The sequence below is a fragment of the Lygodium microphyllum genome, chromosome 5 (assembly GCF_053477565.2).
Source record: "Lygodium microphyllum isolate KBCC chromosome 5, Lygodium_microphyllum_v1.1.10, whole genome shotgun sequence".
In the NCBI taxonomy this organism is placed as follows: domain Eukaryota; kingdom Viridiplantae; phylum Streptophyta; class Polypodiopsida; order Schizaeales; family Lygodiaceae; genus Lygodium; species Lygodium microphyllum.
In genome coordinates, this window is record NC_141139.1 from 74,820,523 (window position 1) to 74,845,653 (window position 25,131).

At 42.2% G+C, this 25,131-nt stretch overlaps 1 protein-coding gene across 1 annotated transcript in view; it reads left to right on the top strand.

The window, feature by feature from the left end:
* LOC148035996 (187-kDa microtubule-associated protein AIR9-like) overlaps positions 1-25,131 on the top strand; it is a 95,980-nt gene that overhangs the window by 25,303 nt on the left and 45,546 nt on the right. Inside the window, exons 9-22 of the mRNA XM_087677995.1 lie at positions 3,461-3,562; positions 3,839-4,071; positions 4,192-4,306; positions 8,313-8,433; positions 8,543-8,718; positions 8,809-8,944; positions 9,342-9,442; positions 9,687-9,734; positions 9,823-10,010; positions 10,107-10,224; positions 10,311-10,438; positions 17,201-17,369; positions 17,448-17,566; positions 18,180-18,348. Coding sequence (XP_087534121.1) covers positions 3,461-3,562; positions 3,839-4,071; positions 4,192-4,306; positions 8,313-8,433; positions 8,543-8,718; positions 8,809-8,944; positions 9,342-9,442; positions 9,687-9,734; positions 9,823-10,010; positions 10,107-10,224; positions 10,311-10,438; positions 17,201-17,369; positions 17,448-17,566; positions 18,180-18,348 — 1,923 coding nt within the window. The remainder of the gene's footprint in view (positions 1-3,460; positions 3,563-3,838; positions 4,072-4,191; positions 4,307-8,312; positions 8,434-8,542; positions 8,719-8,808; positions 8,945-9,341; positions 9,443-9,686; positions 9,735-9,822; positions 10,011-10,106; positions 10,225-10,310; positions 10,439-17,200; positions 17,370-17,447; positions 17,567-18,179; positions 18,349-25,131) is intronic.

Here is a 25,131-nt window from a genome sequence, read left to right on the forward strand (position 1 = left end):
TGGGAATTGGTTTTAGTTGCATGGACAACCTATCGGTTTGGGGTAAAGGCTAGCCTCAGGAATACAAGACAAAATTCTTCATCGAAGTAAAGGATGTTGATGCTGAGGGAAGAGGCTGCTTGTATATCCTATCACAGTACCTCAAAGCAATAGGGGCAAATGTAGTGCTGGTTTACACGTTTCAAGGCAAGAAAATGCAGGCCTGCAGCACCTGCTAATTGTATGTGTGTAGCATAAAACACAGCTGTGTCTTGCATGCTGCCCTGCAAATGCAGCTCCTCTAGGCTCAAAATGACCTTTTGCATGTCTTCATGTTGCTGTGTAGCTACCTATTGCATGTCTCCAGGTTGCTGTCTAGCTGCCTCACAAACCTCCGGAAGGTATGAGGTTGCAAAATACCATCTGTCAAAGCCATCATCTTGTGGTAAAGCAGGATCTGCCAGCTACAAGGATTGTTGCCAAGCTTCTTTTTTTTTAGGGGAGGTGCAGCAGAAATGCAGCTTCTTGATGAAGATGAACCAGTGACAAATGGCTCCGTGCCCTTTGAGTGGTCAATCTAGGGTTTGCTTTGAAGCACAACTTCTTCAAATGCCATGTTCTTTGAGTGGTCAATCTAGGCTCATTTGTGCTTTACCCAAGTTCTGAGGGTTGAGCTGACCTACAGTCAACTTTAGAGGGAGTAAAAGTGTTTTTCTCATTGTTACAAGATCATGTGAAAAGAAGTACACAAGCACACATAGATATATTTATTTGGCAACAAAGCAGTTGATTTCTTTACAAATTAGTAGGAAGAGAGTTAAACTAAGCCTTTCTCCATAATTATCCAACAATATGTTGACATGGCATCTTGAACTGAAGGGAAGAGCATCAAAAAGAGGTGTTGTAGTGAATTTACAGGTCTACTATCCCAAAAAAAAAGGCAGCGAGAGGAGAAAAATTGAGATACTTGATGATGAAAAAGTAGAGGATGATGGTAGAGATGGCTGGGAGTATCTTTGGGGCTATCTTCAGCTGCTGTTTAATAGAGTATTGGAAGGAAAACTTGATGAAAATTGAGAGAAAGAGAGCTCTTGTTATAGGAAAGCAAGCACCAAGTACAAAGACGGAAAGTGGATTAGGAGACGTCAAGTGTGTCCATCCACTTTGGGAGCTCTTCTAATGTCTTTTCTTCTTTAGCTGAAAATTGTCAAGAATAGAAACCTGCAAACTAGTAAGGATTTTCAGGAAATTAACCTACTATTTTTAGAACATTATTCCTAATTTTTAGGGTTCGTAGTTCTATGCCAATCCAAGGCTTTCGAAATTTAGGGGCCCAACTAAAATTTAGGAGCCCCCCCAATATGGGTAATATATGAAAGATCTTTGGAGTCCATTGCAAAAACAATTCTAGAATCTTAAACTGAGATTTTTATGTAAAGATTGTGCATTTCAAACTTTGAGCATATACATGCACATTGCACAAACTTTTCATGTCATGTCATGTCATCTTGTTGATTGTAATGGTCTACTTTGGAAGATCTAGCTCATACTCTAAGGCATTAATCCTTTATCTATGTGTAGGTGGAAGTGTGATTGTACTATTCTAGCTATATTTTAAAATATAAATTCAATCATCAATTGCAATTTTCTTGTTTTGTTATGTTGTGATAAATAACAATGGGACCAAGGCTGCCTAAAGTAAGTGTGTAAGAGGCATGAGAAACCAGGGCTGGCTTCAAATGGCCGCCTGAAAAGTGTCTACAACCCTTACTTTTAAGAGTGGACAAAACTCCTAGTGTCCACCGCCGCTAACTCAGTGTAGGGCTTAAAAACAAGAGGTGACTAAACCCTACGTGTAGCAAGCTGTGTTGTCCACAGATAGAGTTAGCCAAATTGTATCATTTTTAGCCCCACTTGCCAACTGTAAGAGGAGGTCAGGTTAGCCAGCCAAATTATGTGCAGCCCCAACTGGCCCCCATTGTAAGAGGAGGTATGGGTAGTCAATCATATTGTCCACATCCCAACTTGCCAAAATTAACTCCCATGTGGCAACCTGCTTGCCAACATGATTGCATCTTCTAGTTGCTAGAGAAGATGCTTTGGTGTCACAAATTTTGCCCCTTGGGCAACTGTCCACTAGGATAAATCCAAACTTTCCATAAATGCTTTCTTGAATATGCAGGGTGTGGGGCTCCTAGAGCTAGTCCATGCGTCCATGGAGATGGACTGCCCCTCATTGCTGCATTTGTTGGTATGTTCAAAGGGCCACAAAACATGTTTCTTAGCAATGAAATAGAACGATAGGAAATATTCCAAACTTTTTGATTTGTGCACTTTTCCATTTTTGGCATTTTTTGGAGGAAGCATGAACAATGTTTTCATGCCTATTGTAGAACACACTACACACATTGGTAGTATTGCATTGTGGGTCATGTTTCATTCTCTTGCTCATCTGGGGTCATCTTGAGCAATTATGGTAGCAAAGGCTGTTTTTACCAACAATAGAGGCTGCTTTCACCATATTCTCCTTCTTCATTGTCTTCTTTTCTCCTCCCTTCAGGCTCTCTTTAGGATAAGGTCCTGTTTGTTCTATTTTCCCTTTTTGTCTCTCTTTCTCCTGTATCCCTTTCTTCTCCTCTTACTTTTTTCTTGTTTTCTTGACATTATACTAGAACCTAGAACCTTTTGGCTTTGACCATCAGATACATACTTTTACTTAAGTGGTGACTTAGCTATATAATACATAACTTGGGTGCTTTGAGCCTATCTAGCTAGTTTGCTGAGCTTCTATATCAATTTCCTCATGTTGCTTTTTTAACCTCCATGTGGTTCAATGACAAGCGTACCAGGAAACTTAAAGTGGGCATTAAGAAAAAGCAAACAAAACCTGTGAAACCTCGAAAAGATGAAACTATGAATTGTTGAACCTCTCCATGTGTTGGCCTGATTAGTTTTTCACATTATGTCCATTTTGAAACGTCCAATGATGACCAATACAGAGAATTGGAATATGAGGCCTAGGTCACATTGCGCCGCTATACCTCATGCCAGCACACATGAATTGCTGTGATCCACCTTGGCATGCATGTGCTATGGTTATAAAGATAAATGCACCAAAGTTGTGCTAATGTGAGAAACAAAAGTTGACACTGAACTTTGTGTATTCAAGAGTGTTCTATTGTGTATGGATGAGTGTTTATTGTATATGTTCATTAATCACAAACCTTAATCATTTTGTGAATCAAAAGCCATAGCTATGTTTTTTGAGCGGCTATGATGTGATGTACTGATGACATTTTTGGAACTACCTAATTGTGAAATGAAATGTTTCATACTACAACTGTTCAAACTGATAAACATTTAAAGCACAAATGACTTATGTGTTTATATGATCAGCATGTTGAGATCTTTAGAGGTTTTCCCTTTTGCTTATATCCTTTATGGTGCTTGCGAGTAATATACATCTAAATCTGGTTTTCAGACTTATTGGATGAAGAACGCAAGCTTGCTTTGTTGTACCCACCTCACACAGCATTGTGTATGAGAGAGGGATGGGATTTTTGCAGAGTTGAAGAAGCAAATGGTATTCATCCTTAAACAGTATCTGTGCATCACCTATGTTATGTATGGCATTATCTAGGACCTTTAACTCGAATTTCTTCAGATTTATCTACCCTAAAACTGCTTATCAGAGTAAATCATTCCTCATTAGTCTGAATGCAAGAAATCATGAATAGGAATAATTATCAGTAAAACTCGGTTCATGAATTATCAAACTGGTAGAACAAGCCCAGAAATCAGTATAAATTTAAATTTTGTGGTTTATTAAAACTTCACCCTCTTTTCCATGTGTATACAGAATCTACTTTGCGTTTTCTGGTGGAACAGTGGTGTGACAGGCTCCCCCCAGGATATACTGTAACGAAGGCATCTATAGATCCACCATCTGAGGAGGATTGTTGCTCTTGCCTGTTTGTTCTTGAAAAGCAGGAGGACTTAGAGGAGTCACCATGTTTAGTTTTGAAATACCAGTGGTACATTGGAGATAAAAGTGCAACAAATTTTGTGCCTATTGAAGGTGCTGTTAGTAAGGTAGGTTTAATGTATGGAAAATCTCTTCAATCTTGATTAGTCCTTTGTACATGGACATACTTAGTGTTAATTCAAAGTTTTATTTGTTTACTTTGTAAGCACATTATTACTTTTACACAGTTATATTGGCCAAAGCACCAAGATGTTGGATGCTGCTTAAAAGTGGAGTGCACACCTGTGCTAGGAGAACAAACATACTCATCGATATTTGCAATATCATCACCTGTTGCAGCTGGTAAATCAAATCTACACATAGTTCATTCTGGTGTATGCTTCTGTCTTTCATTAACATTTATGTCATGCTATTTACTTTGATCTTAAAATATAGTAACCAGTCTGTGTACAGTAGAGAACTTAAATATTAATCCATTATGAAAAAAGGCAACATGAACCTGCTCATACCCTACATTGTATATTCAAATATGCTATGGCCTACAACATGTTTTTCACTAACTAATATGTAAATTGCAATCATTGCATGGTGCTTGACAACCTTACAAATGTACAGGTAGTTTGTACTCTTATTGAATCTTTAGCCCATCTTCAACCCTCAGTTTTGTCCACATCTTTTGTGTGTCTATGGCTGTAATCATTCTGAATAATTGTTATCTTCAGCCTCATGCACTTATACTTTCAATTTCTTCGAATTATTTTGTCATGGGAATAATTAACATTTTAATTCTTAAGCATATTAGTATCTCTAGCCAGAAGCTACTTTCGCAAAAACAATAAAGCTAAGGTTGTTTCTCTATAAGCACTCTTAGAGGCATATACATGTACATTACTTTAGGATTAAAGACATGCATATACAAACTCAAGGAAACAGGATGTGTTTTTGGTCAACCCAAGTCCTTTAGGGCTGATCTCAATTACAATCAATCTAGGAGTAGGGAGAAGTATTACTCACTCATAGATCATGCATGGATGTACAAATGCAAACTTGCTAGAATGCATTTAGTACCAAGCAGCAAACCAACTAGTTGTTTACAATTTATAGACCTTCTTCATACTTGTTGATTGGTACATCGAACTGACTTTCTTTATGTTCCCAAAGCAAAAGAGAAGTAGAAATGCTTCAAAAGAGATGCTGAAGATGAGGGTAATTAGCGTGATGATTGAATGACAGTATGAATCAAACTGTATGCTAGGTATGATACAATGGGCCTCAAACCTTTGTGTCTTGAGGGACTAGGGATAAGGTAAGTTGGAAGAGGAGTTAGAGAGAATGATGACAGCTGTGAAAGTGTGTTGTACTTTGAACAAATCCCAAAATGCTGCAAGAGTCTGTGATGATTTCTCAGTGAAGGGGGGGCAATCTAGTCAGCCCAAACTGTTGAAATTGCAGATCTGACCAAGTGGATGATGATGTTAACTGATCGGTGTGATTGTAGGAGATTGGCTAACAGCAGGGCGGCCTGCCTGGCAGAAAAACACAGATGGCAGCAGCGGTAAATCTGCCTCCAGAAGTGAAACACAGGGCTAGAATAGTAGGGACTGCTATAGGAGTTTCAGCAAGTGTTAGGCGGCCTGGGACAGCAGCAAATGCAGCTTTTGCCTCTGATATTGACAGGCAGCTGAGTGGTTGCAAGCAGTTGGCAACAGGTATGCTGATGAAAACACGGCAGGAAGGGGTGAGGACATTGGTGTCTTGTCTGAGTATAGATGGTAGGCAGGTGGGCAATGGATATCTGATGAAGAAGATGCGATGGAAGTACCCTAGATCAGGTTGCCTGGCCGGAGGACTGTGTGGACAGCTAAGGCAGCATTCCAAAAAGCTCCACAAATTGAGATATCTGCTGGGAAGGGGTGTAGAGTCTAGACAGCAGCAGTGAGCATGGAGAGGGCTGAAATCTGTCAGGAAGAAGCAGGTGACTGCTGTTGCACCAAAACACAGCAGATATGATGATGTTGCATGGCAAATGCTGATGTCAGGCTGACATCAGCAGTAGGTGGCTACTGCTGAGTGATAAACACAGGCTGATCTTGCTCCCGCAGCAGTAAATGCAGCCAGGACGAGTGCTGAACAGTGCGAACAGGCTGGAGAAGGTGGACAGCAGCCGAACACAGCCAGCCTGAAGGTGGAAACAGGCCGATCATCAGTCACCAAGAGTAGGAGGATATCAGGAAGTAGGTGCCAGCTGTAGGACAGCAGTCTCAACATGAGATATCTGCAGGAGAGGAATGTGGACAGCAGAGAATAGGTGCCAATAATTTACAAAAACAAGATGGGATTGAGTGGTGGGCAGCTTGTCTATTTATAGATGGATGGGTCCTCCCAAATTAGGGTTTTGCTTATGGGACATAGACACTCTCTAGGATCGCTCTTCTTTTTTAATGAAAGTTTGGTAGTTTGAGTTTTGGGGCTGTAATTAAAAAGCTAATAAGTTTATAAAGCATTTTACTCAACACTAGTACGTTAAGTTCAATAGGGGAGGATCTAGAAGCCAAAAATTCCATACATACATATCTCAAACTTTACGTTCCAAGTCAAATGAGTTTGTTGTTTGTGCATTGTGATATGAAAGCCCACCCGTTTGACCCAATCATAGCTCATTTAGGATTATTTTCATGTCTGCTCTAATTTTAGATGTACATCTATCTCTCATATGGTTCATTTACATATTCTCAAATAGATTAAGGCCAAATCCCTAATACAGGTGCAATTTTGTTATTTCTTGTTGTTTCCTTATGACTATCCCTGGGTGAGCACGTTTGTGCCCTCCCATGTTTTGTTGTCATGAATGCCAACTCTGCATTTTATGATCCACAACTTTAGGACTTGAGTCACAAAGGTTTTTTTGGTTCATGCACCCAACATTTATCCTCAAGGAAGTGCCCCTTGTGCTAGGGATCCCACTCATGCAGATTCCACCAGCCATGGGATCTCAAATACTTGTATTTCCTTTCCGTGCCTTTGTGGTCCCTTCCATCTCTCATTTGGTCACTTAGTTTGCAAATGCCTTTGAGTCATACCTACTAAGCAGCTACTCCTACTGCTATATCAATCTTCATGTTGCACATGGATCCACAGTGCAAGGAAACCCTCTTTATCAGTCTGGGCTCTCTTGGGTCAATCCCTAAGTCTACTCCATCCCTAAATCAAAGCAACATGCCTGACATTATATCCTTATAAACAAGGGATTGTAGAGATCGAAGCCCTCCCATGTTGAGGACTTATGCCATGCAAAGGTTAGATGGTCATCGTGGGTAATTACTACCGATCAGGCCTGTCCATAATATCAAGCAGAGCCAAGCTGATCCTCCCTAGCAGTCAAGAGGGGGTTCTGATCTTGCACATGGTCAATCCTTGGTCCCTCAAGACACCCTCATTCATGATATCCTCCTTGTGCAGGCATTGGCTGTAGGAGGCCGAGTTTGATGGTTGTCATATCTTTAGGCAAGTCATCGATTAAGGTCTTCAGGATGGTTAAAGAACATACGATCATCAATCATATGGGATGATGCCAATGTCTTCACCTATGAATTTGATCCTCACTGTAATATCAATGACATACCTTATGAATTCACAACAAATGACATTGTATAGAATTATGCATACTTAAAAAATATTAAAGAAAAAGCATTACCATCATGACTTCACCATACGAACACACCAGATGCCAGCTACCCTTGCAGTCATCCTAACAATGATGCTCCCAGGATCCACCTGATATATGCAAGAAAACCATTTTACCATGATAAGCATAGATGAATCTGTGTATACCACGAATTGGGAGTATTGAGATAACAAAAGTGCAACTTATGTCCTGGAGAATTTACCCTCTGATGTGCAATGAGTCAACATTTATCATAGTCATTGCTGTCATAGTCATTGCCACTGGTATGCTTGTTTTGTATGTGACTTGGACAATTTGCTTGGTTTATTGGTCCAAACATGGAAGAGGATGCAACTGTTTTCTTTCAATGGTACATTCAGTTTTACATACATAGACTGCTTGAAGCCACAAGAACACAGGAGTTTCAGACCAGAGACTTTTGAAGTAGAACACAAAGATAAGACATTTTTGTCTGTTGAGGTAATATTTTGTCATAAAATGGGACTTCATATAATCGGCCGTAGAATGAAGCTCCTTTTTAATCAGGTGTGCATTTTGAGATTAGCCCAACACTTTGAAGCTGAAGCATGATATACAAGTTCTGTTTTCAAACTGCTGTTCACTACTAAAGCTGTAAAATGTTTTCTAGCCCGCATTACACAGATGAAGTTTCCTGATTTGCAGGAACAGGCTGTCCCAAAGTGTTGTCTTTAAAAGTAAATGGTGAGTTAGTTGAGGGTTGTACCATTCAAGCATATGCAGAAGTTGCATGGTGTGGTGGAACTCCGGGAAAAGGGATTGTCAGGTGAGGCAAGGATGTAAATGCTTTTGGCATGACATGAAGAGTTTCTTATTTATGTGAAATGTCTCAACTATGGTATTGTTAAACTGTGTTTGTTCTTAAATTTTGATAGCTGGCTTAGACGTCATGGGAATGGTAGCCCAGTAGCAATTATGGGTGCAGAAGATCATGAGTATATACTTACTTTTGACGATGTTGGTGCAAATCTCCTCCTTATGTATACACCTGTTACTGAAGAGGGTGTGAAGGGAGAGTCACACTTTGCAACAACTGGAATCGTCAAAGCAGGTATTTATGGGAATCCACAGTAAAAAGAAGCACATCACCTAATTGTGTTTTTCCGAAAACAGTGTTGAAGCTCATCTTTTTTATGGTTAGCTTTGCCACGGGTCCAAAATGTGCAAATTACTGGTCCTTGTGTTGAGGGAAATACTGTCAAAGGTGTTGGAAAATATTTTGGAGGAAGAGAAGGGATGAGCAAGTTTGAATGGCTTCGTGAAGACCCAAAATCAGGGTGAGTAGCATGGTACCTTGTAAAATTTTGTCAACATTGTAATAGACAGGTAATGCCCAAGCCAGGGTTGTTATAGAAATACACACTAATTCTTAGTTACAAGTTTTTCTTTATTGGTAGTGACAGCATTAATTTTGTGGGTGTCTATATCAGAAGTAAAGTTGAGAACATTGACATGCAACTATTTGCCATTTAAATGATAGAGTAAAGTTGTGATGGCAGTCTAGGCATGGATATATACAAAAAATGCTGGAAGTCTTATCTTTGAAACCTGAAATGTTAACTAGGCTTAATAAACAATTGCTGATCATTATTCTAAACTTGGCTTTCCAAAAGCGTTTAAACTTTCTTAATTGAGTAACAATGGCCAATAGTTGCTCTATGCTTTACACTGTAGGGAATTTAAACTCGTGTTGAGGGGGATGGCTGAGTATCTGCTGACGAAGGAGGATGTTGGACTTTCTATTATGTTCAAATATACTCCTTTAAATGCAGAAGGTCAGTGAAAACTGAAGCCATGTTATATTTTCATTAGCTTGGTTGTTTTCTTCTGATGTAATGATGTAATGCATTCTTTTGTACTGTTGGTGAAGCTGCAGGACCTAGAATCTATCAAAGTAATTATAAAGTGGTGGCTTGCATAGAGTACTCAGTAATCTGAATATATTGAATAGTTTATTGGATTTGTTGATGAATCTAACTTTAGATTTGCTCATTCTTTTGCTCTGGAATTCACAAATAGGTTTTCAAGGGGATCCAATGTCTGCAATCACAGGCAAAGTTTCAATTGGTAATGTTGATTCCTATTATTCAGCTCGCATGCATGCCCAGATGATTCAATTTTCTGATTGAAAATACTGTCTCTTATGTTAGAGCAGCTCCTCCAAAAGCCCAATGCTTAAAGATTTTAGGAGAAGTAAGGGAAGGAAACACGGTCTCGATAAGTGCAAATGTTATTGGAGGAGAGGAGGATGCCAGTCGAGTACAGTGGTTCAAAGCAGAAAATAAAGAAATCTCATCAAAGGAAAGTGAGCTGGAGCCAATCAGCAGTTCCAAAGCTGCAAAGGTCCTACTCTCTTAAGTAGCAGCAAGGATTTCTGAACACAGGCAACAAATTTTCTGCCGAGCATTTCTGAAACCTGTTCTCTGGTTTCTGTCTCAGGAGTTCCGCATACCACTGAATGCTGTGGGCTACTATCTAGTGGCAAAATATACACCTTCTCGAACTGATGGGGAATGTGGGGAACCAGTGCTAGTTTATTCCGACCATATTGTAGAAGGTATATCAATATCTGTTTCAAATTTGTTCAGGCCAGAAAAAGGGTAGAAATAACGTGATGTGGTTATTGTTTGCGGATGGTTGCAGTATTGCCACCAAGCCTGACCTTTCTTTCAATATCTGGAGAATTGGTTGAGGGTGAAACTTTAGCTGCAACTTATGGTTATGTTGGTGGTCATGAAGGTAGCAGCGACTGCTGTTGGTACCTTCATAAGGTAAATTTTGATCTCAATAATGTTAATTTGATAGGTTCTTTACAAAAGCTACCCCTTAAAATTTTTTTGCCACTGGCTTCCTATATACACTTACTCTGTATTCTATTGCAGTGTTGAAGGTAACGTGTCCTACTGCCCTTCATGCTCACAGCTGTTGTCCATCTCCCATCTGGCTCACTGTTACGTCTCTCATTTCTGGCTTGTTGCTGCAAACAGGCCCATATCCAATGTTGATTCACTATATATGGTATTCAGTAAACAGACTCCTTGGGAGTTGGGACATGGCAGAATGTGGACATTGAAGACTATCCTTTGTCTATGAGCAAGTCTCATGTAGTATGGTGATCACATGAGTTGTAATACTCATGAATATATGTCCGGATCAGTGCCCCGGCTTACCTTTCACCTGACTGTGTGCACGCCTGCATGTGTTACCTGCCCCGTGTATGCAGAAACAGGTCTAAAAGGACTGTGTACCTGCTCACAGTATGGTTGGGTGCCAAAGTCAAGTGTGCAGGTCTCCAGGTCTAAAAACTGTGTTTACAGACCTGCCACCAAGAAGTGGTGTCTGCAATGCTGCTGCCAAGAAGACTCATCTGCAGGTTTGCCCTGTGCTTCCTGAGTCCAACTGCACATGCGTTTTCTGTTCCTGATAGGGTTTCACAGCAGAGAGACGATTCCAGTTCCTCTCTCTCTCTCTTTTTTTTCCGTAAAAGGTAATTGTATTAATTACGAAAAAAAGGTACAAGTTTACATGATTACAAGATACACGATGGCACTAAGCCATCGTGTGTAAATCTCTCTCTCTCTCTCTCTAAAGTACTATACGACAAAAGAGTTACAAAAAGTCATGGCAAAGACACAGAGGAAATTGCCATATGCCAGGGAAGTAAGTCCTCTTGAGGGAGTAAGTCAGAGTGCCAAATGAGATCTATTTGCCAATGCAAGAGGCCTTTCAGCCTAGCAATATGTCCCTGAACATTATAGGCTGAATAAAAAAGAAAAGCATTCTGAATGGTCCAGTTGTGCCAACAGCCCAGTATCTAAGAAAGTGAAACAAAATCTTCATATGCAATTGAGCCGGTGTGGGGTATTTGGGCCGCGCAAAAACCCACTCAGACCACTGCTCGCCAAACTGCCGACAAGAGTGACCATATTTTCTTAGCAAGAAGGCAAGAAATAAATCGATGACGAGCCGATTCCACATTGGTGGTGCAAAAGAAACAATTGCCGTTGGAGATTCGACGCTTGGAAAGGGCTGAAGCAAGAGGAAGACCACCAATCATCACCCTCCAAAGAAAGACCTTGCATTTGAAAGGTGTCTTGTTCAACTAGCCCTCCATCACAGTTACCTTTCACCATGACTGAGATTTACGCAATCCCCATATAGTATTAGCTTTAGTAACCAGCCATTGATGATCTTTAATCAAAAGATGATACACCTGGTTAGTTGAGGCCTTTTCCAAATTCAAGCGGCCTGCAAGGTCCCAATCCTGCTAGGGACGATCCGAAGCAAGGGCAGGAAAGGGTTGTCTGCTTTGGAGCACCATCAAAAGCTGTCCCCATAAATCACAGTATCCACGAGGGATCTCAGAAAAGCCTTCTGGCTGTACGAACGATATCAACACATTGCGACTAGCAAGGATGGCATCTACAACTGAAGTCAAGCCCAAACGTGCCATACGGTTAAATTTTGGTCTGAGATCATGTTTGCCTTTCCAAGAAAATAATCGCGAGGCTGCCAACAGTTCCCGTTGAAAAGAGTTAGTAGCTAAGTGGTCCTCCGTTGGATGCCATTGAGCCTTCTGGAGAACCAATTTCCAGGAACATACCAAGTGAGAAAGCAGGGATGATGAAGGACTAGAAAACCGAGAGTTTGCATTAAGAACATGCCACTAGGAGCTCCGAATTTGAGTATTACCATGCACAAGCCTGCGATTCTCAAGAAAATAACGGGCTATCAAGACCCATGGGTGATGATCCAAGCACATGGCACGAAAAAGAGATCAACGGAGTGCCAACATATGAGTTTCGGCATCCAAAATAGCCCCACCACCCATGTGTTTGGGGGTACATGCGTGCGACCAAGAGATCCATGAAATACTTGCATGTAAGGAGTCCTTCCATAACATGAAACGAATGATTTGAGTAAGAGCATTCAATGCAATAGTAGTCCAAGGCAGCAATGGCAAGAAATATGTGAGCATTGGCAACATAATTGTCTGAGCCACTTTGAGGTGAACATGGAAAGGCCAAGCCTATGACTTCCAATACAGAAACTTAGCTGTCAGTTTATGTGAAATCCACTCTAGTAGTTACTTTGGCCGAACATCAATACCTAAAGGGTACCCAAGATGCCTAACAATGGAACCACGGGGAACAACCATTCCCTGCCAGTCTAGTGACTGCAAATCTGACTCCGTGCAATTGAGAATGGCTGATTTCAAAGCATTGATATGAAGACTAGAAGCATGACCAAAGAGAGTCCAAACATCTAATGCTTTGCGAAGATTATTCTTTTATAATTAGTAGTTATAAATGAGTACAAAAGTCGCATGACAAAAGGGAGATAAAATCACTGTTAAGTAGTAGAAGAGATTGCCGTACGCTGAGGGATTAGATCCTTCCTAGGGAGAAGATCAGCATGCTAAATAAGATCTAGCTACTTGCGCAGAAAACCCTTGATTTTGGTAATATGTCCCTATATGCCCGAAGCATAGTTAGAGATGAAAGATTTTGGGTGACCCAAATATGCTAGCAACCCCAAAATTTGAGAAAGGTTGCATGGTTGCCTGTGCGCTTGTTCAGAATGCAACACAGGGTGTGACTGTGACGGCGGGGACTGTAGCTAGGCAAGCTCTTGTGCAGTCGCTGTCTTGTAGGGTGGCACTTAGGTTGAACGCTTTTTTGGCACTGACAGAATCCAGTGCTGCGGGCTCTCTCTCTCGTTCCTGTTCTTGCGTGCAGGGGAGGAGGGTGTGGGCCCAAGCCTGCAAAGGCATGCAGGCTAGGCGCAGGGTAGGGCTGACCCATGTCAGGACCAGGGGCCCCACATACGATGGTTGAGGTGGTCCACAACAAGGCTCGTCATTGTCTCTCTCTCTCTCTCTCATAGAGTGACTTCCTCTCTCTGTCTCTGCCTTTGAGGGATCTTCAAATCTCATCTCTGTCTCTCTTTATTTTTCGTAATGGGTTATTATATTATATCAAATCACACAAGGAATACAAAAGTCTCAAACAAAGGAACATAAGAAATTGCTGTAAGCCAAGGAATCAAGTCCTCCCTAGGGAGGATGTTAGCATGTTGAATGAGATCTAACTACCAATATAGAAGACCCTTGAGCCTAGATATGTGTGTTTGAACTCCAAAGGCTGAATCCAAATGAATGCATTTCAGATGACCCAATTATGCCAACAGCCCCAAAATTTGAGAAAGTGGAACAATATCTTTATATGTGTCTACACAGGAGTGGGAAATTGTGCGCTTGGCAAAGACCTAGTTAGAGGGGTGCAAAGATGGTGCAACTACAACTTGCCAAATATCAGACAGGAAGGACCAAATTTTCATGGCCACAACTTAAGTCCACCAATTAGCACTCTCCAAAGAATGACTTTACATCTGAATGGAGTCTTGTTGAGCTAGCCGTGGCCACAACTAAAGTCCACCAATTAGCTTTCTCCAAAGAATGACTTTACATTTGAATGGAGTCTTGTTGAGGTAGCCTTCCATCATAGTCATTTTCCACCAAGACCTTAGTTTTGTGTAGGCCCCAAACAACATTGGCTTTAGTGACTAGTTGATGATGATCTTTGATCATGAGATCATACACTTGATTAGTTGAAGCCTTTTCAAGATTTAATTGTCTGGCAAGATCTCAATCCTACCAAGGACGATTAGTATTAAGGGCAACAAAGTGTTGCCTATGTTGCAACACCATCATAATATGGCCCCATAAGTCACAATATTCTTGAGGGATTCGAAAGAGCCCCTTGGCTGTGTGGAAAGACATCAACACACTATGGCTGGCTAGGGTGGTATTACCATGCACAAGTCCTTGGTCTTCCAAAAAGAAATGGATAATAAGGACCCAAGGGTGATGGTCAATGCACTTAGCTCGAAGAAGTGATTGATGAAGAGCCACCATATGAGTCTCAACATTTAGAATAGCTTCTTCTCCCATGCTTTTCGGGGTGTGAACATGGCTCCAAGAGATCTAAGAAATACGGGCATGCAAAGAGTCCTTTTTCTAGAGCATAAAGCAGATGTGCTTGGTAAGATTATTCAAGGTAGTGGTAGTCCAAGACAGAAGTGGCAAAAAATAAGTAAGTGTAGGTAACATGATAATGTGCACAACTTTGAGCCGAACATGGAATGGCCATGCTTGAGATTTCCAATACACAAACTTAACTTGCAATTTGCAGAAAATCCATTTCAGCAATTGCTTTGGCTGAATATCAACACCCAAAGGGTATCCTAGATGCTTGATGACCCATGCCATGCCATACCGATGTAGTCCTCCCTTCTCAACTGTACTAAATCAAACTCAGGCATGAATATGGAGGCTAGAGGTATACCCAAAAAGATTCCAAACATCCAATCCTTTGCGGAGATTGTCCCTTTCCAGTTTTAGAGATCATGTAAATATCATATGCCAATGACTAACCAACAAAGTGCTGACCAAAAGGAAGGGATAAGCCAACTAATTGTCGAGTATCCACCAGGTGGGATAACATGGTGAGGATTGGATGGGTTGCTGTGACAAAAAACAAAGGACTCAAAGGACAGCCATGTTTGACTAAGTGTGCAAGCGCGAAGGGTTTAGTGACACCACCATTCAGCATAACCCGCGAAGAAGTGTCGTTACTAATAGTGTATATCAAATGAGACATAGGTGTTCCGAAGCCCATTGTGTGCATAAGTTCCATAGGAAAAGACTAGTCCAAGTAGTCAAAAGCTTTTTCCAAATCTAACTAAACCAAGACCACCTCTTGATTGGAATGCTTTGCGTAGTCAATACCCATCTGCATATTCAACACATTGTGCAAAATATTTTTGTTGCTGATGAATCCTTACTGATGGGCATGCACAATGGTGGGGAGATGATTATGGAGGTGATTACCATTACCTTCAAAAAAATTATATATATAGACCCTGTCAAAGAGATTGGTCTCCAAGGTTTTAACGTTGATGGAGAAAGGACTTAGTATGTGGTTTGTTTGAACCTCGGACTTTGGGAAGATATGTGTGTCAAGGCTGTCGGTTGAGTGCTTTGTTAGATGCAATGACTATGCATAATTTTTGACATTTGGATGACTTGGACTTACCAAATGATTCACATTTAGGCATATACAGAATCCTTCTTTTAAGTTTAGAAATCATCAAAGAGGTCTGAATGTCAATTTTTGTAAGCAGAAATTGCTTGCAATGTGAGAACTTCAATGGCATCAATCACTCTAGCCTGGTGAAATTTGTCCTCTTAGTGATATTGTTTGTCATTTGGGCTACTCTAGGGGCTGGAATATGTCAGTCAAGCAAATGACTGATTGGATGATGCAAATTTTTTGTTAAAGGTGACTTTTGGAGGTTGTCTACATGGCCCTCGTGAATGTTCTCCTCAAAATAGTCCAGCCTATCATCATGGCTTATATCTAAACTTTTATTCCTCTTGACATATGGGGAAAGGGTAATTGAGCTCTTTAAAGCTACATCATGGCCTTAATATGTTTAGCATCAACTATCACATGTTGGCAAGGAAAGCTCCCTTTTTGGTCAAGTTTGTTCAACAAAGACAGCCTTGCTCACAAATGCATGCTACTATGTGTGGGAATATTTAGTCTTGGGCTTTGGAAATTGCAGTGTGTCCCATCAGGAGGTAGTCTTTGGTTTCTTTGAAGACAAAATAGCTGGCTATCGTTTTTCCATGTAGCTGATTCAAAACTGGAAAAGATATCCAAATCACGAGGCAAGATCCCAAATGTCTAGAAGTTTTGACAAACTGGCCGAAACTGTGGGAAGGGATTGAGCCTTCAAACATGTAGTCAATCAGTTCAGAAAGCCACAAATTGAATGGCAAAAGCATGACTGTTTCCATAGACCATTTCAAAATGTTGAAACCATATGGAGTTTGGTGACTATCTGTTGACCCTTTAACCTTTTTTAGGAGATCTCCAGCAAAGTGTTGTTTGTCTATGTTAGACTCCACAATATTGACCAGGATCAATGCTCCCACTTTTTCCAATGTTTTGGATGTAGGCTATGTTTATATTGAAGATGGCCCTCCTTGTATAGTGGTATAATAAGATGCAGTTATTATACCCAAAAACAAAAGTGACTTTCCCACCATTCTATGGTGTGGCTTATCTTTAAATAGGAGTGATTGAGGCTGTGATTATAATGGCCTAGGCTAATGCTAGGCCTTAGAAATTGATGGCTCATCAAGACCTCAATATTTAGCATTTTACTTCTGAGAGAAATCCTGAGAACTTTTGGGCTTTTCTGGCATAATTGAGGCCCTGTACCTATAGAGCACCTTTCCAAAGATAGTTTCAACTCTCATCTGGAGAAGGAGCTTATCTGTGTGTTCAATCATTTAAAAAGATTATGTGAGTCGTGAATGGCATGATCAGTTGTTTTAACCAAAGAAGGTATTTTCTCAGAATTGTGACTTTCTTCAGAGCTTGAGGAGTCGTTTTGTCAGTGATGCTATGATTCAGAGCTTGAGATATCATAGTGGCTAGTCTGCATATCCACTTTTGTTGCAGGATGAAAGTGATGCTGGCATTCGCATTCCCATGACACAAGGGCTATTGCAGTACACCTTAACAAAAGATGCAGTTGGCAAGCTTGTCTCTTTCAAGTGCACACCTGTAAGGAATGATGGCTTGGTTGGAGAGGCTAGGAGCACAATGATACAAGATTATGTGCGACCAGGTATTTTGTGTATTTCTATGAGGTCCAAACCATTGGTTCTCTGCTGAAATTCACTTTGGGTGCATTCGTTAACCACAGGTCTTCCGAAGCTACTGTCATTGAGAATTGTGGGGGATCCAATAGAGGGAGGAGTTTTGCTCGCTGAAAAGAAATATTGGGGAGGCATGGAGGGTTCCTCAAAGCTACAGTGGTTCTTGGTATGGTGTCTTTGCTTTATACTCATTACCAATCAATTTTGGATAGATCATCAGGTGTGGCATCCAATCAAAGGGGACCTATAATTTGAAGGCTTGTTACATATTTTCAAACCCTTTATTGAACATGCAGGAAAAATTTGACTCATTTTTTTGTCTGGTTGGAGGAGGATTTAAAAAGTGGTGACATCCATATAGGAAAGAAGTTTCAAATGGTCATAGAGCTAATAATGTAACACTGCTTTGATGAGAGTGCAACAGACTAGCTTCGTTAGTTGTGCACATCCAATTCAAGGTCTTGTAGTTTGAAGGCGTGCTGCATTTTTTCACAAACCGTTTGTCCTACAAGCAGGAAAATTCTCACTCACTTTTTGGTGTGGTTGGAGGGGCATTAATTGGTAGTAACACTCCTATGGGAAATATTATTTGGCATTTCCTGCATTGTGATGTTAGAACTTTTATTTCAGTAATCAATTTTTCAAACTGTCACTCTTACATGCTGATGTTTGTATGCCTTATAGACTCTTACACTGCCTTTTTGTAGCATGAAGAATGCTAAGAAAGTTTTTACTGTCTTTTGCTTGCTTTATCTGAAAATATTGTTTTTTACTTGTAGACAAAGCCAGATGGAACACATGCAGAAATACAGGGTGCCACATTGTCTAGGTACACTGTTACCAGCGAAGATATTGATGGTCTAATTAGCGTGTACTGTGAGCCTGTTCGTGAGGATGGGGAAAAGGGTTTAGGTGTTATATCCCAGCTCATTGGACCTATTGTACCTGGTAATTCCCATTTTATGTACCATTCATATCTTACTGTTAGTTTACTCCAAGGCTTGGAAATACTAGTGGTTGAGGATTAGAATGCTAGTTGGTTAGTTCCTTTATGTATTGTGAGACATATGTATGATTCTATCGATGTTTGTTGTGTTTTGAACAAAATATCTCGTTGAAAGGTTCAAAGGCTGCAATGGCTCTCTAAAAGGATACCAAATGACTAAGAAGGTGCCGGTGCTGCCCTGGTTTTTTTTTAAAAAAAAGAAGAAAGTTTTGGGTGGTGGAGGGTTGGGAAAGAGGTAGGAGCCACATTGGCTTTTGTGGACCCACTGTATCTCTCCTTCTCTCCAGAGGAGAATCTTTTGGATCCATCTCATCAGGTGATTGTTCTTGTTGATTTGAGGATAATAGGTTGGGTATCTCAGCCAAGGCCCATAGATCAGGGGAATGCAAACTCTATTGGCCTGAGGTTTGGGATGGGTGATGCTGGTTTTGTCTCATAAGCTTTCTGGCATTTCCTAATTACAAATTCAGCTCTCTATCTAAATGTGCCTACACTATCACTGGGTTTGAATATTGGATCACAGTCCAGACTGGAGCTTTCTGATCGTAGTTGGTCTGCTACTTTCAAGGGCTGCAAATCATTTGCATCAGCAGCTGGATAGCTGGCACTTCAGCTTCTTGTTTTGAGGAGAGTAAAAGTAGTTACTATGACTATGGTCTCATTGGATCCATTTGAGGTGGTTAGTCATCTTTGTTACTACCTGTCCATATAGTTCTTTTCTTTGACTTCCTGGATTTTCTCGATTCTACCTTTCTACGATTGGGATCCTTAGCCAAGGCTTGTTGCTTTGCTTGCATTTGTGTGACACTTCTGCACAAAATCCCTGGGACATTCAAGCTATCTTGGGGTGGCCCAGGTGCTGGTGCTCTTCTATAAGGGCAACTAGCATAATGGTGGTCAATCCCTCAGCTTGTACAAGCTGACCCTAATCTTTTTGCTTTCAGTGTGTTTTCCACTGACGTGGTTATCCTTGAGGCAGAAGGCCATGATAGAAAATCCAAGTTGCTATTCTCTCTCCATCCTAAGAGGTGCATCTCATGCCCTCCATTCTAAACACACCAGAAGTCACATGTTATCTACTTGTCTGCAAGAATACTGCAGATTTTTATGATAGCTGCAGCTAATAAGCCCTCTAAGCCAATCCTATGGCATCTAACTATCATGTCTATAGCATCCTCCACTGTTGCCTTGAGTCCCCATAGATGCTTTGATATGGGACTTATAATCTTATTGGGCATGATCCATAAGCTGGTTAGTAAAATGCTGGTTGTAGAATCTAAAGTTTTCTCATGTTAGTGTGCATCCACCTCAATATGATTTTATGCCAAGGCAACAGATTCACTACAGTATCATTAATGCATTAATGCATCTGTCAGCATTGAATATGCCACTTTTCAATGCCAAATATATGAACCAGGATGTGTTGATCGTCCACAGACCATGGTGTAATTGGATTTTCTTTCTAAACTACATGGTGCTGTCTTTTGGTTCTATAAAGTTAGCAAGGCTTTTGTTATTCTAGGACAGGATTTGTTCTGAGCTTGGTCTTTGGGAAGATTAGCTTGCAATTGCTGTCCTTTAATTGCCTTGTTATATGCAGTGGCTACCCATACATTCTTGAATTTTGTAGATAATTTGATAGCCTTTGGTGATGTGGATGGGCTAGTATTACTTGATGGTTCACACATGTGCTGATGATGAGAAATCATGAGCACAGTTTTAGGACTTTGATTCAAGCATCGACAATTTTGGATTGATTGCTGGTCTGAAAAGTACTTTTAATAAGTCCTGGTTGCTTGCAATATTAAAATGATGATGACATGATTTAGTTACAGTAGTGTGCGATTCCTCATTGATCCTATTATTTGTCATTTTGGAAATCCTTTGGGATGGAATATGTTTCTTAAGAAGATGCCCGAGGTTATGGATAGGTTGTGTGTCGAATGTGTCTATTGAAAGTTGTCGGGCCCTTTTAGCTTTGCTTTTGACCAGAGCAATGGATAATAACAGCTTATATCTGGTTTTTCTTTTTTTTTTTCAAAGAAAAGAGGATTCTGTTAATAGCATCTTAAAGAAAATCCTCGAGGTAATGTACAAAATACAAAGAACCTTGTAGAGAGTAGCTAAATATACCATAAATACAATGGTTGTGTGAATAACCTATTTGGTGGGCTATAATGCCAAGCCATCTGAGGGGCAGTGTGAAAAAAGGTACCAGAGTCCCATGTCCTCAAGAAGACATGTCTAATCCTCATCCTCTCAGAGCCACTGTGCATCTTTTTCCATCTTCCATGAAGAGTATGGATGATCTCTGTTCAAATCCTCAAAAGAGTCTTTGCAGTGGAGACATCCTGCAGGTCTATAGCATGGCTGCACATCGTAGTCCAAATGTGCCAAGCAATAATACTGGCAAGCAACTGCCATTGATGAGTGTGTCCTCGGGTCCGGTGTGCATGTGAGTAATCTGAAGTGGGGATTTTGCTTACATGTCAATCAATGATGAGAAAGGAGTGGCTCTCCTGAAAATGGTCATGTGCACAGCTGAGCCTCTCCCTATATGACCCAAGCTATGCGACCCCCAAGTCAGAAATATGGTTTTTATTGTGCCACAAACGAGCAATATAAGGGCTCTTCTCCATAGCTCCTGGGTTTTGGGATAGGGATAGTCCCGCAGTCAGTGTCTTTGTGTCTCCTCTTACTCACCACATCTTGCACATGCCACTTGGTCCCACCATTATTGAAGATGTGTACCAACTGCCAAACTCTTGTGAGCTAATAGCCATAGGGGGAGGGATATTTTCCTAGAGCTAAAGGTGTCATCTAGGTTTCTCCAAAAGTTTGATAGGAAATGATTTGAGATGCCTGTGGGTGCAAATGGCAAGTGGCTGTTGGCTGTGGTCTGGTTGTACTCATTTGAATCCTCCTCGGCGTGATAGTGTAAATAAAGAAGGCCACATCACATGGCCTATCGAGGAATGGATTCCTCCAAATCCACTTTCTTGGAGTTCACTGTAATCTTTGAAGGAGCCTTCTTTGATAGGCTTAGTGTCTCTATCCATCTAAATATCAGGTGGCTGGGTTCAGGTCAATGTACCACCTCTTTGTGAGAGTGCGCAACACACACACACACACACACACACACACACACACACACACACACACACACACACACACACACACAGAGGCAGAGGGGCGATGGCGGACCTTCATCCCGCCTGACCTAGCGAGCGAGTCGTCGACCCTGTGCAGTCGCGGACCTTGTCAGGACGTGCCGTTGCTGCGCCCGTCAGTCCCTCTCGTGGCCACGCCTGTCGCAGGTACCACCGCCCGTCTGTACCTGCGCCCGTTCATGCCTTCATTTAGGCCTCGTGCCTGCTTGCTGGACGCCTGCTGCGACTTCGTCTGCCCGCCTGCATCGACGTCTGGCGTCTGACCCTCCTGTCGAAAGCTGCCCCGCCTGACGTCTGCCCCGCCTGATGACCGCCCTGTCTGGCGACTGCCCCGCCTGACATTTGCCCTACCTGAAGTCTGCTCCGCCTGTGGTAGACTCCTCGGTGTCAGCGTGCGGGGTTGACATAGCCACGTTTACGCCTCCCCTGTGTTTCACTTGTTACCCGGCACCCCGGATCATCTGCGCGTGTCTACCCGGTTCTCCGTTGCAGTCCTGTTGTTGCAGCCGGGTGGTGCACTGATTTTGTAGGTTTGCGGGACCTGCACACACAGAGAGAGAGAGAGAGAGAGAGAGAGAGAGAGAGAGAGAGAGAGAGAGAGAGAGAGAGAGAGAGAGAGAGAGAGAGAGAGAGAGAGCCCCTGGCAGAGAGAGAAGACAGCAGTATGACTGGCTTGGATATGAATTTTCTAGACCGGACTGTGGTAGCCCTTGGCCCTGATTCTGATACAGAGGAGCTGGAGGATATGGTGCCGTGCACGGAGGAGATGCCTCCGGGTTTTGAATTGCCGCTACGGGCAAACGCTCCAAGCATACTTCTGACGAGCCAATGGGTCCTCAGGAACGTTCCTATGTGCAGGTTGCCTCTGATCCTGTGGATTTGCAGGAGATTGACTGAGAGCATTTGTTGGACTTTGTCAATACTCTGCTTGGCGATTATGTCCAGCATAATAATGAAACTTTTTCTGATGCGAGAACTGATGACGTGCTGGAAGCCACGGTTGACTCGAAATCAGTCTTGCGGTCTTTTTCGGTGTTTTATGACCGTGCCGTTATACTTTTCTTCACTGGCAGAATCCCAGTGCTTTCACATATTCGCCAGTGGATGCACCATTTATTGCAAGGGGAGTGTGTTGAGGAGATCTTCCTTGGACCTCGCGGCTTTTATGAGGTGCTGTTGAAATCGGAAACACATCGAGCTGAGCTCCTGTCCAAGTTGCCATTATTCTTTGATCACCGCTTGGTCCATGTTGTACCATGGCGCCCTATGGGAGACTCCAGCGTTTGCTTCAACGAGAATGCCCGGTGTGGGTGGAAGTGGAAAATTGTCCGGCGGTCTATTGGCCATTGTTGAAGGATGGGATGGCAGTTGTGGGAATAGTACTGGTTCCCCCAAGCCTCAGGGCTATGAATCGAAACCGTTTATGCATGTTATGGGACACAGCTAGGAAAAGGCCTGCGTGGCTTCGCTTCAATTGTTCCGGTATGCATCCTTTGCATTTTCGCTTGAAATGGGGCAACTTTGCAGGACACTGCTTTTCATGTGGTAAATTGGGGCATTTTATGGCCGAATGCCTTGAAAGACAACCGTCTTCCGAGGATGCGCATGTTGTGCTGCCCAAGGATGACATGGTGCTTGATGCCCCGGCGCAAGAGGCCCTTCAGCCGCCTAATGTTCTGGATAAAGGCAAACAACAAGTCCTGGGTTTGGATTTCCGTAGCACTGATTGGATTGAGACACGTCAAAAAAAGGTAAAAAGTTGGATGCAGGCCTTGCTAGCGGATCCTGGGCCTAATGCTTCGCAGGATTCCGTGCGCACATATATGCGTAGGAAAGAAATGTTCACTTCACAGCATGCTGCGCGTACTATGGTCCCGTCTGCCCCCCGTAATCAGTCTACAAGGAAAGTCTATACAGACGGTCCCAAGGGCCCACTTGCTAAGCTGGCATTTGATGCAAAAGGTAATGTGATTACACCTTGGGATCGACGTTATCCCTGCCCCACTCCCAAGGCAGTGGATTTTCCTTCTACCTCTAAAGCAGGCCACTAGAATTCGTTTGCAGTATTGGCTGATTTTTTGGATGAGGGTGTCCTGGATGCTCTTGCGGAAAAGGTGAAATCGAGGCAACAGGCGCCTCGTTCCCGACTTCCTTTTTTTGAAGATTTATGAAGATAGCCACGTGGAATGTGCCAGGCATTTGCTCTCGCCATAAGCAACATGCCATGTGGACTGTCTTGCATGAGAACCAGTGGGATGTTTTGTGTGCAGTTGAGCACAAAAGTCACGGTGAAGCAGGAAAAGTTGTGGATTGTCATGGATTCCGTTTGTTTTATGCAGGGACACATGCTACGCACTATTCGGGCGTGCTGATGATTGTCCATGAGAAATTCCAGCCTGTTCTTGTTAAAAATGATGTGTAGGGCCGCTTTCTGGTAATCGAAGTCTTATTTGAAGGAGAGATTTTATGGTTGCTGGGCCTCTATGCTCCGAATGATCCCGCATCCCGACGGGATCTTTGGTCGACTTTGCAGGGCTCGATGTCACTTGGCCGAAGGGGGTTTTTGATGGGAGATTTCAATATATGTGTTACCTCTTCTCAATCCACTTCAGGGCATTCGGTAATGGATGCGCCGGAAAGTCGGGTGTGGAATTCCTTTGCTTTGCGCGTACTTAAGCAAGATCTTTGGTCGTGGCTTCACCCTTCTTTTTCAGGGTTCACTTTTCATTCCGCACAATATGCAACTACTTGGTCGCGGTTGGACTGAATGTATATCATGCAGGGGGATGATTTTCTTCCCGAGATGCTAGAAATGAAGGTCTTGCAGCAATATGCATTGTCGGACCATTTCCCCCTCCAGCTTGAGATGCGGGCACAACCTATTGCACCTTTTATGCAGTTGCTGGATAGGCTCCCTTTACGTTTCAACTCTTCTTATTTGAAGCATCCAATTTTTTAGGGCTACATGCAGCAATTGATTGAGAGGTTCTTATTGGACTTCGCCTCTAAGGGCTTGGCTTCATTTGCACGGCTGCTCTCTAATGTGCAGCGGGTTGCTCGGCAGTATGGGATCCATCATGCCTCTCTCTGTCGGCGACGTCGACATGCAGCAGAGGACTTACTGGCTTTGGTCCGTTCGTTGCTCATGGATACCCCCAGATGATGATTTTCTGCTGTCACTGGAGATGCGTTTGGCCCATCTTATTCAAGTGTTTCAGTTGAAATCTTATCAGCAGGCCAAGCTGCATAACTTGACTGACACATTGCAAGATAGTGCCTGCAAGTCTCATAAGTTCTTTCACGCCTTGCATGCTTCTCTTGCTCGCGAAAATATGACTAGACTCCAGGATTCGGAAGGTCGCATGGTCACTGATCCGCAGACCATTGTCAATATGTGCAGAAATTATTTTATGGAACTTCTTGGTTCTTCTCCCTCGCCTTCTAGCCAGGTTACGCATGGCCACTCGGTCTTCTATCATCTGGTCCGCCAGCAGGTTCCACTTGATATGCAAGCCACTTTGGAGGCGGATATTTGCGAGGAGGAGGTTATGGATA